General features: G+C 43.8%; 1 protein-coding gene across 3 annotated transcripts in view; it reads left to right on the plus strand.

The window, feature by feature from the left end:
• Positions 1-15,509, plus strand: part of Spin1 (spindlin 1) — a 50,742-nt gene that overhangs the window by 11,445 nt on the left and 23,788 nt on the right. For all 3 annotated transcript variants that reach the window (XM_021215334.2, XM_029547498.1, XM_029547497.1), the window contains exon 2: positions 11,074-11,274. In XM_021215334.2, the coding sequence (XP_021070993.1) occupies positions 11,223-11,274 (52 nt within the window). In that variant the 5' untranslated portion in view covers positions 11,074-11,222. The remainder of the gene's footprint in view (positions 1-11,073; positions 11,275-15,509) is intronic.

Genomic DNA, 15,509 nt, shown 5'->3' on the forward strand with positions numbered 1-15,509 from the left:
TCTCTCTCTCTCTCTCTCTCTCTCTCTCTCTCTCTCTCTCTCTCTCTCTGAACATGGACTCAGTGTTACTTAGTTTTGGATTTATCTGGCTTTCTTCTGAAAAATTCTTAACTGTAGTAGTGATGAAATTCATTATTTACACCTGAAATTTTGACCAGTTGCTGAACATAGTAATCAGTCTACAAACTCCAAATGAATGAAGATCTCCAGACTCTAATGTCTTTAGTGTAGCTGTCCATTCTATCCCTACTGGTGAACTTCAGTGAGAATATCAGTTTCATCTTACTCCTTCTTGGATTTTGATACATTGTGTGGTGTAGTTCAGGTTGACCTTGAACCCCTGACCCTCCTGCCTCTGTTTTCAGACTTGGCCACCCTTTGAATATCATTTTCTCAAACAAAATCTTAGGTTAAGTTTTTAGGTTCTTTATTCTCTTTTGATAACTAGTGTGTCTTAGTTAGGGTTTTGCTGCTGTGAACAGACACCATGACCAAGGCAACTCTTATAAGGACATTTAATTGGGGCTGGCTTACAGATTTATTATCAAGGTGGCAGCATGGCAGCATCCAGGCAGGCATGGTGCAGGAAGAGCTGAGAGTTCTACATCTTTATCTGAAAGGCTACTATCAGAATACTAGCTTCCAGGCAGCTAGGACGAGGGTCTGAAAGCCCACACTCACAGTGACACACCTACTCCAACAGGGCCACACCTTCTAATAATGCCACTCCCTGGGCTGAGTATATACAAACCATCATATTTCATTCCCTGCCCCCCATAGACTTTTTCAAACATATGAGTCTGGGGGGGGGCATACTTAAACATAGCATAATGCAAAATACATTTAGTCCAACCTTAAAAGTCTCCATAGTCTATAGCAGTCTCAACAATGTTAAAAGTCCAAAGCTCAAGGTCTCTTCTGAGCTTCATCCAGTCACTTAACTGTAATCCCCAAGCAAGGCAGGAAACCAGCTGGGCAATCTCCAAACGCTGCATCTCCATGGCTGATGTCAAAGGGGTCTTCAGATCTTCAACTCCTTTTTCATCTTTGTTGACTGCAACAAACTGCTTTCTCCTGGGCTAGTTCCACTCCTTGTTAGCAGCTTTCCTCAGCAGATAGCTTATAGCTCTGGCATCTCAAAGATCTTGGGGTCTCCAAGGCAACTTCAGTATTTCAGCTTCTTGTTTCAATGTCTGGGATCAACCTATCTTCTGGGCTCCTGCAAAGGGCTGGCGTCACCTCTCCAGCTTTGCCCTCTGTAGCACTGTAAGCTCAGGTTGATCCATTCCATTGCCGATGCTGTTCTTGGTGATCATCCTATGGACATCTCCAATACGCTGGAGTCTTCTGCCACAACCAGGCTTCACCAATAGCCTCTCATAGACTCTCTTCATGGTGCCAAGCCTCAACTCATTTTCATGACCCCTTCAGTCCTGGGCCATCAATTAATTGCAACTGAGGCAGCACCTTCACCAATGGCCTTCCATGGCCTCTCACAGTTGCAAGTCTCAGCTCTTCTTCATGACCCCTTCATGCTTTCAAAACCAGTACCACCTGGGTGACTTCCACATTACTAAGTACAGCTGCAGCACAAGGTACAACCTTGGCTATCTCTGGAACATAGCTTCTTTGTCCTCTCAGACAACACTTCCCAGAAGATTTCACCTCGGGGATGCTGATCTCTTCTTAATCACCGCTAGCCAGCATCAGTTGTCCCAGTAGTCCCTCTTCTGCACTCTAAAGCCAGAGTCACGTGTGTGTCTAAAGCCACCGAGTTCTGCTGCTTGCTGGGGCTGGAACATGGCCCCTTGTTCTTTTACATTATCACCAGCTTTCAGTTTTTCAACTCCTTCTCGGCCTAAGAGTGACTGTCCTGGGACTTGCTCTGTAGACTGACTTTGAATTCAAACATCTGCACGCCTGTCTCCTAAGGGCTGGGGTTAAAGGTGTAGGCCACCAAGCCTGGATTTGAGTTTTTCTTCACGTAGAATTTATGTTCTAGGCTGGCCTTTACCTCAGAAATCTGCTTGCCTCCTGGGATTAAAGGCTTGTACTACCATGCCTGGACCTAAACTTAGCTTAAACTTGGGGTGGGATCTTGCCCCAAGGTCACAACTCCCTTGATTATATTTAATATCCTTGAATACAGGATTCAGCTCCATTTCCCTTCCTGGTGCCCCTTTACATGAACCATCTATGTTACATTTTTCCTTTCTCAGCCTGTTTGGCTTGTTTAAAATGCACTTCATAAGACTTAACCAGAGAACAAAGTCCATGATGGGCATTTCTGAGACTTCCTTTATCAGTGCAATTAATCTGAGCCTCTTCTCCTTAGCCTCAGGCAGACTCTTCAGACAAGGGCAAAGAGTAGTCATTCATATTCTTCACCAAAATACCACAGAAACAGTTTCTAGGCCAAACAGATTGAAATCCTCCACTGAACCCTCTTGGGCCAGGTCCGTACAATTCAAACCCCACTCTGTATCAGAGTCTTCCACATCCCTCTAGGAAGGCCCATGAAGCCCCGTTTATAAGGACAACATTTCATCGGGGCTGGCTTACAGGTTCAGAGGGTCGCCCATTGTCAAGGTGGGGGCATGGCAGCATCCAGACAGGCATGGTACAGGAGGAGCTGAGAGTTCTACATCTTCATCTGAAGGCTGCTAGGAGAATACTGGCTTCTAGGCAGCTAAGATGAGGGTCTACAGGGCCACACCTTCTAATAGTGCTAATCCCTGGGCTGAGCATATACAATCACAAGGTGGTACTTTATTTATTATTAGAAAGAGTTAACTAAAGGCTATGGAATCTTTCCTTCATCTTAACTGACCCCCCCCCCCAGCCCCAAAGATGTGAAAAAAGTATCTAGTAGATACTTCCACTAGTTATGGAGCACATCTGTTCTAGAAGTTTGACTCCTTGCAGAGAGTCATAGAACTGAACATGGGGGGTGTTAATAGCATCAAACGGTTTGGGTGTGTTTTGACCAAAAATATACAGAGAGAAACAGTGAATGAATCTGAGGCATTGGACAGTACTCCCCTGTGTTGTCTGTTACAGCTTTCATTGTATTGTAGTCTTGTACTGTACTTTTGCTCTTGGGGTCTAGTCAACCCCAGTGTCCATTTGCTGCCTTTGCTCAGATTAGAGCTGCTGTAGGTAAGGAGTCACAGTGGTTTTCACTGTATATACAGGCATTTCTGCTCTTCAGAAAACAAAGACATTATTATCCTACTGTTATTTCTTAGCTTGTAAGTATCAAATCAGTGTAGCTTTGTATTGTATTGTATTTTTGACCTTTAAAGTTGCTTTTTGAAAAGATTTATTAAAAAATGATTAAACAAATTTTGGTTTATCATTAGGACAGAACTTCGAACATTTATGAATTGGCCCAACTCTTTGTACTGTTCTTTCTTGTGATAGTGCATTCTTTTTTCTTCTTTTAAAGATTTATTTATTTAATGTGTATGAGTACACTGTCACTGTCTTCAGACACACACCAGAAGAGGGCATCAGATTCTATTACAGATGGTTGTGAGCCACCATGTGGTTGCTGGGAATTGAACTCAGGACCTCTGGAAAAGCAGTCAGTGCTCTTAACCACTGAGCCATCTCTGCAGCCCCGATAGTGCATTCTCAGCAGCGATGATCATAGAGTCAGAAATACCTGCCACCTGTGATAACATGGTGATGTGCTTTATCTTGCAGTCTTAAACATCTCAGCTAAGATTTAATTCTTTGTGTATAAGGAAGTCCATTCCTATTAGCATGGAAATTTGTTTTAATTTTTAATAATAAAATCAGAACTACCATATAGTTGTTCTGAAGTAAATTTCTTTGTGACTCTTCAATAACTGTAACTTGTGTACTTATATATTTTTATCCTCAGGGTTATGTAAAATTTCTCTTGTAAAAGTTGAGGAAGTCCTGAGACACACCTTAACGTCTCTGCTCCTTTCGTCATTGTGGTTTCATAATTCACCAAGTAGCCACAGAGAAAGTGCAGTCTTTTATGATTATAGCTTTGTGTCAGAAAAGGATACAAAAGACCAGCCAGAGGAGGTCCTCAGAGTAAGGTTGTGAGGGCTTCCTTCTACTGAGTCAGGTTAGATGATTCGTGGCATAGCCATACACTAGTATACAGAGTGCTGTCGGTCAGCAGAGCTCACATGACCCTGTGTGTTCACAGACTACTGATGGTTCGTGTGTCATTTTGATTGGTTGAGTAATTGGTATCTCCTTTCCCTAGATGTCTGCCTGCTGTCTGGGGCTCAAAACTGCAGTCTCCAATCCCTCGGTTGGTTGTTCTGTGTGGCCAGCCCCCCTTCCCAATCATATTATTAGTGTTAATTATCTGGACACCCATCTTGGCTCTGAGACAGCCTCATCCTTGGAAGTTTCAGGATATAGAGGACCTTTCTGAGGATCTACATAAAGGCTGCTAGCTTTGATGTGCCGTTGATAATTCCGCTTCTCCAGGGTAGCTGAGGACTTGACCCTGACTTGCACCGTGGTCATTGGTGCTTGAGTGCCTGCTGCCTTTGGTACGGGTCTGTTTGCTGGAATAGTAGGTCAGTAGCTGACACAATTGGTGGGGTTTAGGTATTTTGGGTCTGTAGCGTGCAGAGAGAGTTGGTAAGATCTGTGGCGGCTTTTCAGAGTCAGCTGCACTGTGTTGTGTCTTCCTGGAGGAAGGGGTGCTGTATTTCAGAAGGAAGGTTAAAAAAAAAATCGAGTGTAGAGGTTTCTACTGTCTGGATTTGTGGTCATTGTTAAAATTTGGTATCTGTGGGTTTAGACCAAGGGATGATTTTGCTTAAATTGTTAAAGAGTGTTTTGGGCTTTGAAGAACTTAGATACTACTTAAAAGTTTATGACAGCCAAGTTTTTCAACAACTTGAAGTACTTGAGTCATGCAAGTGATCTATCATGGGGTACTTCATTCCTTGATTCTTATGTTAACCTTGATGTACAGAGGCCTTTATTTAGGCTTAGATAGCGGATGTTAGAACAGTTTTACTTGGGGTTTCTAGTAAGTATTTTATTCCCAAGAAGGTTCTGAATTGCAATTCTCAGAATTACAGACTCTAAAGCCATTCACCCAGTGACCCTTTTTGCTCTTGATGTAAGTTCTTCAAAGTGGGCTCTCTCAGAGTAATTAATTGTCCTTTTATGGTGGGAGGTTTCAAGAATGTTGGGAAAACTGAAACGAGCAGGCAAATATCTGTATATGGCTCTCTCTAGATTCTGTTTGGCACATGTTATAATGTGCATTTGGAGGTCAGAGGAAAAGTTTGGAGTTGGTTCTCTCCTTGCATCCTTATTTTGGCTCTGGTTCGGCCTGTCAGGCTTGTGCAGCATGTGCCTGTACCCACTGAACCATTTTGCAGGCTCTGTTTTGTTAGTTTTGTTTTTAAATATTGTATTAGGAATAATGAAATTGAGATGTAGTTCACTTGATAGAATACACACATAGCATGCATGAGGCCCTGGCCTCCTTCCTTTTTTCTCATTATAAAACCAGATGCGGTGTACATCTGTGTTTTCAGCACTGGGAGGCATGGAGGCAGGAGGATCAGAGGTTCAAATGTATCCTGGGCTACATGAGACACTGTCTCAAAAAAAAAAAAAAAAAAAAAAAAAAAACTTACAGTAAATTACACTTTAAAATTCAGTATCTGTGATGCAGAGCCAGTTCCAAACTCAGCTTCCACCGCTGAGTTTCTTCATCAAGTTTGCAAGACAACTAACTGCTTTTACACTGAGATATCTTGCTGGCCTCTTTACTGAATTCTCCCTTTTCAAGTTTGTTAGCATATACTAATTGTACTCTGGAGCTCCATTATGGCACTTTTATACCCGGTTATGAAGTATTGATTGTGCTCGCCTCTGTTACCTCTTTCCATCTCTCCTGTCCCCTCTCCCAGCCAGCTCCTTGTTGACTTGCCATGTCATTTATTTCCATGTATTTTTTAATATATAACTTACTGATATAATTATTTTATACTATTTATGTATTTTATATATAACTTACTGAAATAATTAGGGTTAGGTTAACTAAAGGAGTATGGATAAAGGGTCATTTACAGGAGCGTGGCTACATCAACATGAACTGCCTAGAGATGCTCAGATTCCTTCAGTCCCAGCATTGGGCAGCAGGCAGGTGTCCAGCCTGGTATACAGAGCCCAGGACTTCCAGGGCAGCACAGAAATCCTGTCTGGAATAAAGAGAAAAGAAAAGGTGTTCTTTTTAGGGTGAGCATTGGCATGCATGTGTTCTTCCCAGCACTTTGATGGCTACAGTCTCCGGGGCAACTGTAGTCCACTTAAAGAAGCAACTGACCAGAGCTGACACCATCACTATTAGGAGGCATTAGGTTAGCGCCAGGCTTTTGCAACTTTGCACAGTAACAGCAGGTGGTTCCCTACCTGTGTTGGTTTTGTTTTTAAGGTAGGGTCTGTATCCTTGACTGGCTTGGCACTCTGCACAGGGAAGAGTTGAAATTACTCTCTCTGTGGTCAAAGTGGATAGGTTCTCTCTTCACCAAGGTGGTGTTGGCTGCGTAGTTTACCTTCCACCACCAGAGATTTCAAAAGCTGCTTAGATTGCAGGTGCCGTGGCACTTCTAAGACAAGCATTTTATTCTTTGTAAATGAGTGTCATGCCTAAGAACATTACTCTCAACTTCTTGTTAGATGACTTTAACTAGATGCCCTTTTCATGTAAATGTGTTTGATAATGTATGTTCTTCCCACCATGCAAGAACAAACAGGTTATTTTTCTCTGTCACCGTGTGTGGGCTTTTTCTTCAAACCTACAAGTTCTCATGGACATTGACTGTTGGCTGGTTTTACAGTTTAGTTGGTTCTGACACTGTCTACATGGAGTTGTAGTATCCGATCCTGGAGACACAAACACTTCATGAAGTTTGGTGATTTGTTCGAATAGCTTGGGCCTCAGGAAAGCTGTGTATTTGCTATATTTTTGGTTTATTACAAAGGCCCTCTGGGATACCTACCTCTGTTCTCACCTACATGGAAACTCTGAAGAGAGTTGTTTTAGTGAGTCCTCCTTACCTGGCAGGATGGGGTACACTGTTGGCCATTGGTGGCTGAGTTTGCAGCCCTTTTTCCCTCTCTGGAGGTTTTGGTTACAGGTTGAAAGTTCTAAGCTTCTCATTTGGCAGTTACCATTGACATGTGGTGTTTTTGGTTGTTAGTACTCCTGTGTACCTATTCTTCATGAGAGAGAGGACCTGGTGTTAAGACTTTGCCTCAGCAGTGACCAAATTTCTTCTTAAAAACGGGTGTTGGTGATAGCAGTTGGCAGAGTCTTTTCATGTCCCTTCTCCACACGTGGTTATTGCTGCTTGTTACTTTAGACTCAGATTGTCCTGATACTTGAGCACTTCCTGCCTTACCCTCTGAGCGCTCAGGTTATAGGTGGCCCAAACCATCAGGCCTGATGTCTGAGAAATTGAAATGCCCATTTCTTAACCTCTGTGGTACAATATCTGTCATTGGTTTAGGTGTGCCCGCCTCACTCATACAGCTCAGGCTTGCCTTGAGGGCTTTGTCCTGCCTCTGCACCTTCAGTAGTACCAGGTCACAGGCATGCTCTACCATGTCTGCTTATGTGTGTGTTTGTTTATGGTAGAGCATTTATTTCAGTGAGGTCTATGACCTTGATCAGGGTATTGTATTTTGCTGGCCTTTTCAGTTTCCAGTTGATGCTTCCATGGTGATGCAGGCGTGGCTTCTGCAGCATGCGGTGTGGAAGGCATGAAAGAGCCCACTGAGAACACAGCACTCAGTCCTGCTTGCTGTGCAGTGCCCACTCAGTACAGTGCATTTTTATGTCAATTCAGCATCTTATAAATGATCTTTGGGATAATTATTGAAGGATAATCTTGTTTGGAAATTAACCTCCTGAGAACTATATTAAAGCTCAGTAACCCTCATGGGTGAGTAATTAGCTTCAGCTAACAAAGATGGACTTCCAGAAGAGATAGAGCCCCCGACTCTGGATCACTGTGAGAAGTTTGGAGTGTCGGTGAATATTAATTTTCTGTATTCACTGTACCTTGCGCATGTTTTGAGTCGCCAATCATTTGACCCTAGCTTGTAGAGTCGAGTCATCTGTGAGTACTTACTATGATTTCCTGAGTGTGTTCTCACCATAGCCAGGGCCCTGGTTGCCTGTGTAGGGAGAGAGAAAGTAGCCTTAAGAACCTTTCCATCGTCTGTGCTCCATTTCTTACCTTATTTTTGTTGTTGTTGTTGTTAAATGTGTATGTGGGTGTATCGCTTTCCTATATGTATTTTCACCATAGCTAGAGAAGTCATAAAAGGGTGTCAGATACATTGGAACTGCAGTTACAGATGGCTGTGAGCTGTATGGGATGTGGATGCTATGAATTTAACCCAGGAAGAGCAGACTGTGCTCTTGATCACTGATCCATCTCTCCAGCCGCTTGATCCTTTTTAGCCACGTGCCAGTAACCTCCACTTGGTGACTTTCCTGTAGCACTGGGGTAGGGAGGAGACCAGTATAGCATCTGCTATCCTAGAAACCACTGTATTTGTTTAATTTTTTTTCTTTACTAAACTAACCACATAATAAGATAACTTAAAGATGATCTGTGTCTCTAGAAAATTTGAATGAATTGAATTAGTTCAGTCAAAAGAACAAATCTATTTTCAGAATGCTGTTCCTTATCTGACTTTTCAAGGCACTCTGTGACATCTATTGAGACATGAACAGGGCTCAGCAACTCCACTCAGTGTCTGGGAGACGGGACTGCATTTCCTGATGGTTTTAAACAGGAGTTGGGATGAGCCTAGACTGTATTTACTGATGGTTACTCAGGAAGCTGGAAGGAATGTTACCAATAGGAAACAGAACTCTTACCTCAGAGGGGACATATTAATTCTTGTGCTGACCTGTGAAAGACCAATCTGTGCCATGTGTCAATGTGGAAGCAGAATTTTTATGGTTTGGGAACAAAAAAAAAATCATAAGGCAAGACATTTTCAAGTATATTGGTGGAAATATCAGGTAGGCAAGCTACAACAAAGATGGTCATCTGTTATAAGTTTCAGGTACTCTATGAAGACATTCTGTATGTATATTCCAAAAGGTTTTACCTGATAGTCATGAGGAAGCTAGTCAGACACTTAGGTGGACTCTGAGTGGTCTGTAAAGGGACTAAAGCTAGGTCAAGATGGAACTTGGCATTTTGGCTCTTTCCTCAGTTTTGAAGTTCTAATTAGTCAGCAATGGGTGTGGCTCCCCCCCCCCCCCCCCCGGAACTTTACTGCACATTATTTTGCTCCTAAAGTCCCCTTGTAGAGCTGGGGAGATGGCTGAGTGGTAAAAAGCACTTGCCATGTAAAGCAGACACAGCATGCGTATCTAATCCAGCAGTCCCCTGGAAAGATGGGGATAGGAGGATCCCCAGCAGCTCATGGGTCAGGCACAGCTGAGGAAAACAGACAGACAGGCAGGATGAAGACTGATGGACACTCCAGGCTGCCCTCAGATTTCTGCACCCCTGTTCTGCATGCTTGTAAATGATGTGTATACACACACGACAACAGAAAACAGAAGACCCATGTTTGCAAGTCCTCAGTTTCTCTTAAAGGTTTGTTAAATTCAACTTCAAGTAGCAACAGAAAATGTTGCCATGATAGTTGAAACCTAGTGAGAAGGACACATACACTTCAGAAAATCTTGGGAGGCAGAGGCTAGTATGTCTCTGAGTTCGAGGCCAGCAAGGGCTGGTTATACAGTAAGGCCCTGTCAAACAAAAAAGATTTGCTTTTATTTTATGTGTAGTGGGTGCTTTGCCTTCCTGTGTGTGTGTACTATGTGTGTCTACCTGGTCCCAAGGTCGGAGGAGAGTGTCAGATCTCTTGGAATTGTAGCTTCTGCATTGTAGCCTCTGAGTTGGTGCTGGGACCTAAGCCTGGCTCTTCTACCTTCCAGCCCCAGGAGTTGGCCTTTAAAGTTGTGATACACTGCATCATGTTTATTATATGCTGAGGATGCTCTAGTGAGGAAATTCACTAGAGGAAGGTTAGAATAGAATTGGCTGAACCAATGACAGGGCTGAGCCTGGGGGGCTCAGGACAGTGCCTCTGTGGGAAGTCCTTTGTCCTGCATGGCAAGCCCAGTGTGCTGGGTTGTGGCTAGCAGTGCTGAATGCTGCTCAGGTTACATACAAGAGAGTTGAACATGACAGAAGAGCTTGCATGTTTTGCCTTCAAGTGTAGTGCTTTATCAGGAAGCACAGCAGAAGGGGAGCTGGGCCACAGGCAGGAAGGCTGGGGGAAACTGAATACAGCAGGGAGGACCAAGTGGGTTGTGATGGACCTGTCCTTGTACTCTCAGCTAGAGACGGAATAGGGAAAGATGGTAAAGCCATGGAGTGGTGGTGGTACACAGAACTCTGAAATTATTTATTTAGCATTTAGAAGTAACATAAAAACCTGACCACAGGAGCAGCAGCACCAGGACACTATAGCAGTTGGAAAAATGTCTGATTGGGAAAGATATATGGAAATGGTTTACTACCTGGACTTCAAAGTTCCTGGAACCAAATTTGATGTAAATGGCACTGCTTTTGTGAAACAGTTTAGCATCTGCATGAGTGGGAACGTTTTTTTCTTGGAAGTTCTCTTGGGTTTAATGGAGCTTTATGAGAGGTTGGGGGCAGAAGGGGAAAAACAAAGTTATGTTGCCTTCTTCCCAAGCCCTGGTCTGCCAGATGCAGCTCCCCTCCCTGAGTGACCTGTACCCTGATCACCCCCCCAAAAGGGTGTGCCCCATTAAATCCTGGTGTGCAGCCTACCTTGGGACCTAGCAGCAAGGTGCTTTATTTAGGACAGGGCTCTCTGCACAGCCTCTTCTCCCTGTGGGGTCTGACCTGTCCTGAAGTCCCCTTCTCACTGTGAGGCGTTGCATTGTCATTGCTGCAGGGATCAGTGCCTTTAGTTGAGAATTAGGCTTACATTTCCGTTTGCATTTAGAGGCTCACTAGGCATTTTGCTGTCTTGATGCTCATTTTACAGAGTGCTTGGGATTCCATGTGTTTTTGCTGAACTTGTAAAGGAGACACCTGGATGGTGGATTAACACGAACCTGTGGGCAGCCTCATAGCTGAGAACATTGGATTTTCACCCTAGTCCAGCAGCTCTGCTGCTCACATAGATACAGATGAATGAAGACCCCATTCGGGAAGACACCTGGCCAGCGGTCCAGAGCTGATGCAGGTAAGCATTGGGGCTCTGTGTGTGTCAGTGTGCTGTACCTTTTAGAACAGTGGCTTCACCTGTGGGCCGTGTGGGCCCTTCTCAGTGATTTATACCTTGCTGCGTGTGAAAGAGCAGCTTTGATGTCTTGAAAAAGAGAACCCTTATGCCAGATATTGTTTTCTGTATAACCTAATAAGTACTAAACAAGTGAATTGCAAGTATTAGAATATAGTGGAATCAAGGCTTTATTTTTACGAGAAGGCGGCGAGATGTTAGCTTGTTGGATTTAGTGAGATTGAGGAGATTGGGTGGCTTTAGGGTAGAAGGAGGATCTTACTCAGTTTTGTATGCTTACTTAAAGCAGCTGTATTGCTTTGGATCTGAAGTTGACCTCATTGAGCCTGTAATTCCATCACTCTGAAATGGAGTCAGGAAGACCAGGAATTCTAGGCCGTCCTCAAGTTTTCAATTACACATCAAGTTCCAGGCCAGCCTGGACTAAATGAAGTCTTGTCTCAGAAACAACAAAAGCCAAGCCTGTACACGTCCTCTACAACAGTAATCCATTCCGTTTTTTTGTTTGTTTGTTTGTTTGTTTTTTGGGGGGGGGACATGACTAAACACAACAGGAATAAAAGGGTAGATTTTTTGAGACAGTGTTCCTTTCCTTGGCTGTCCTGAAACTCACACTCTGTAAACCAGGCTGGCCTTGAACTCTGCCTCTCCAGTGCTGGGATTATTAAAGTCATATGCCACCACTACCTGGTTTTAAAAGTGTAGGTTTTTAAAACCTTCTTTTCCCAAACAAAAAGAGACCATGTGGAATGTTTTATAAAATTAACAAATGAACCAGCTACCCTGCCTTCCTTTTCCTTCCTCCATTCCTTTTGGCCACAGAATCTTGAACATGTTGGTCCTCCTGCCTTGGGATCACTGGCGTGTTGCACATGCTGTGCTGACAAATAATACTCTTGAGTACTTATTGTGGCATTTGAACATTGGGAAAGTCCGTGATAAGGCTTAAGTGAGGCTGCTAGTGTTTCAGAACTTGTCGCCCAGGCTGGCCTATGTCCTTGGTTCTCTTGCCCATGGGCACCACAGTCAGCACACAGAGTATTTCCAATTTAAAGAAGCCCAGCTTTTGTATAAGAGTACCATCCTAGGGAGCCTCAGACCTACCCTTTGCTGGCCTTGAACTTAGATGTGTTCCTCCTGCCCCCCCACTTCTGGGATTATATGTGTGCAGCCATGCCTGGCTTTTTTCTTTGTTTATAATGATTTTGTTTTGTTTCCTCCTACCAGTAGGTCTGTTTGTGTGTGTGTGTGTGTGTGTGTGTCGTTCACTCTATCCATTAGCTCATTTGCTGGTTCTGTGATGAGCTCAACCTTTTGGCAAACCTATACTTTAGAGTGTCCTGCCTTAGGGCACAGGACAGCTTGGTCAGATTATCAGCCTTTACAGACAAAACTAAAGTGTGGGCCCCTTTAAGAGTGTGCCCCAATCCCACTGGCTGACTGGGCGCTCCTAACTCCAGCAGTGCCAGTTGAAGTTCTTTCTCTACAGCTTCCTGTGCAGGCGCTGCCTATCTAGGTTGCCATCCTTTCCTCTCTGGTCTTGTGACTTTCTGTTCTCTGATCAATCTAAGAAGCATGGTTGAGAGTTTTACTTGTGAAAGACAGAGGAGCAGGAACAACTGAAACTGTACAAGTTGGGCCAGAAACTGGAGATTTGTCTGGTATATTATGGTATAGTTTCCCGGAGCTCTGGACTTTTTGCATGACCTCTGGCTCATCAGTCCTTTGACTGCACTGTTGTTCTTAGGTCATCTCAGGAAGCCATGCTGTTTGTCTGCAGTACCCCATCTCACTGTGCGGCCTCAGTGTGCGTTCACACCTAGGATTAGATGTTTATTTTGGCATAGTGCTTACTGTTTCTTACTCAGTGAGCTAGGTTCTTAGAAGGAAATCAGCACGGGGACATGGTCTGTAGTGCACCCTGAAGCGCTTTGCCTTGGGGGACAGAGACAGTGAGTGGCCTGGCATTCAAGGTGCCCATTTCCTGAAGCCAGCATGCTGTGTGCCCAGAGTAGGATCGTGAGTGTGTGTAGGGTGAGGATTAGGATACTATGGGATGGGAGAGAGGTGGACACACCTGGTACAGTATATTCGGTTCTAGCATGCCTTGAGTGATCCCTTTCTCTGCACCTTGTCAGAGAACACTTGAGGTATGGTTTCTTCACTCCTGGCCTTCCTGTGGCTGCCACATACCTAACTATCCTTTTCTTCTTACCCTCTGTTCTTCCCTCAGTGGCTCCAGGTACCAACGTGCCATCTCTGACTCTGATTAAAAGCTGCAATGGCTGCATAGTACCTTTAGTATTGAAGTTGTATAGGGACCACCGCTTCATATACTGCCAGGGAGCCGGGGAGCTTGCAAATAGTGAAGAAAGAAGCCTTCCTGTCTCAGCCCTTCTGCTTCCTGGGAAACCTTTTTTCTGGCCCGTGTTAAAGCCTTCTTCATACTTGGCCATTTAATATAGACACCTGATGAGTAAAAGCGCTGCTTGTTTTACAGTGTCTACGCCCTGATACTTGTTTTTGTTGTAGTTGTTGTTTTTAAATTTTTTCCTATTCTCATTGTGACTGTTTTTTTTTTTTTTTTTTTTTTCCCCTGAGACAGGGTTTCTCTGTGTAGCCCTGTCCTGGCTGTCCTGGAACTCACTCTGTAGACCAGGATGGCCTAGAACTCAGAAATCTGCCTGCCTCTGCCTCCCGAGTGCTGGGATTAAAGGCGTGTGCCACCACTGCCCGGCTGTAACTGTGTCTTGCACTATGAGTTCAGGACCTGGTTTAACTGCTCAGAGAACTTTTTCTGTGATTATGCCCTAATAATGCTGACCTGGGTAAGCAAATATATTTTGTATGATTTCAGGGTATTTTAAGGATATTGTTAGATTCATGGTGTGAGTCAGTATATAGCTAGTACATCTAGGTGAGCGTTAACAATGGGGTCCAAAGGAAATGTATGTGACGACTTTCAAGCTGTCGGTAGTGGTTCTCAGGTGTCTGTGACCCTTCTGGTTTTCTGCCCTCCTGTTCACATCATGAACACCAAGAGAGTTTATGTAACTAAATATACATGGTGCAGATGTGGTGTCCCCCCCCTTTTTGGGGGGGGATTTCAGGGCTCTGTAATTAGGCTTATGTGTACTTAGGGGTTATTGTGACTTTTTGATTAATTAACCATACCATTTTGAAGTATCTTTTGTGATCTATGGAGACGTTTGTCCTGAATTTAAATCTGTCTCAAGTCTTGGTGGAGCCGGACTGTGCCTGTCAGTGGGTAGGTTGAGGGTGGAATTGCTGTGTTCTGGTTTAAGTTCTGCTTGACAGCAAGTCTTCATTTCCCTGTATCTGACGCGTTTAGAAGTACTTTTGTTTGTTTTGCTCTCGTGAAGATGCTACCAGTGTGCAGATCCTGCTTCAGCAGTCCTGTGCACAGGACCTTCCTGCTGGTTCGCAGCCTGGGCTTAGCAGTTTCCCCAGAGCTCTACTCTGGCTGTTTCTTTCCCTGCTCCCCCTGTCTTTATTGCAGCCTGGTTTCCCTTGGGTTAGGCCTGTGAGTGTTGCTCTCTGGGTTCCTAGGTAGGTCTGGTTTCAGTCTCACGTATGTATGTTTGGAGAGTTCGCGTTGCTGTGCTGTAGGTTGACTTTACTGATCTACATCATCTACTTAATAATCACAGTGCAGGTGGCTTACTTTTTACTGGTTTGACTTGTTTTCTTGATAGTTCCAGATTTTAGGGATTATTTGGGTGCAGTTATCTTTTAATGCCCTTGCATGCAAAACATTTGTTTTAATTGTAACCTACTTGGATTATAACCCCCTTTTGAATATTAGGATTACTGACATGTGGCACCAAGCTAGGTCCCCCACCATGTGGTGTGTGTGTGTGTGTGTGTGTGTGTGTGTGTTTGTTTAAAGGTCAAACCAAGGATCTTGTGTATTCTAGCATATGCTTGAGCAGTAAGTTAAGACACCTAGGCCTTTCTTGTCTAATCGTTTTTAAGAAAGGAAGTTGGGCATTTTAAAGGACATTGAAGTTTGTCAATCAGGTGCTAAGGGTGGATTTGGTACTGTTTTCTGTGGACTAGTACGAAGGGTGAATTTTTTTTTGTTGTTCTTTTTTTTTTTTTTTTTTTTCATTGTATATTTTTTTTTTTTTAAAATAATTGTCTCTGCAACCCAGAAT

This window comes from Mus pahari, chromosome 16 (genome assembly GCF_900095145.1).
Source record: "Mus pahari chromosome 16, PAHARI_EIJ_v1.1, whole genome shotgun sequence".
NCBI classification, from domain to species: domain Eukaryota; kingdom Metazoa; phylum Chordata; class Mammalia; order Rodentia; family Muridae; genus Mus; species Mus pahari.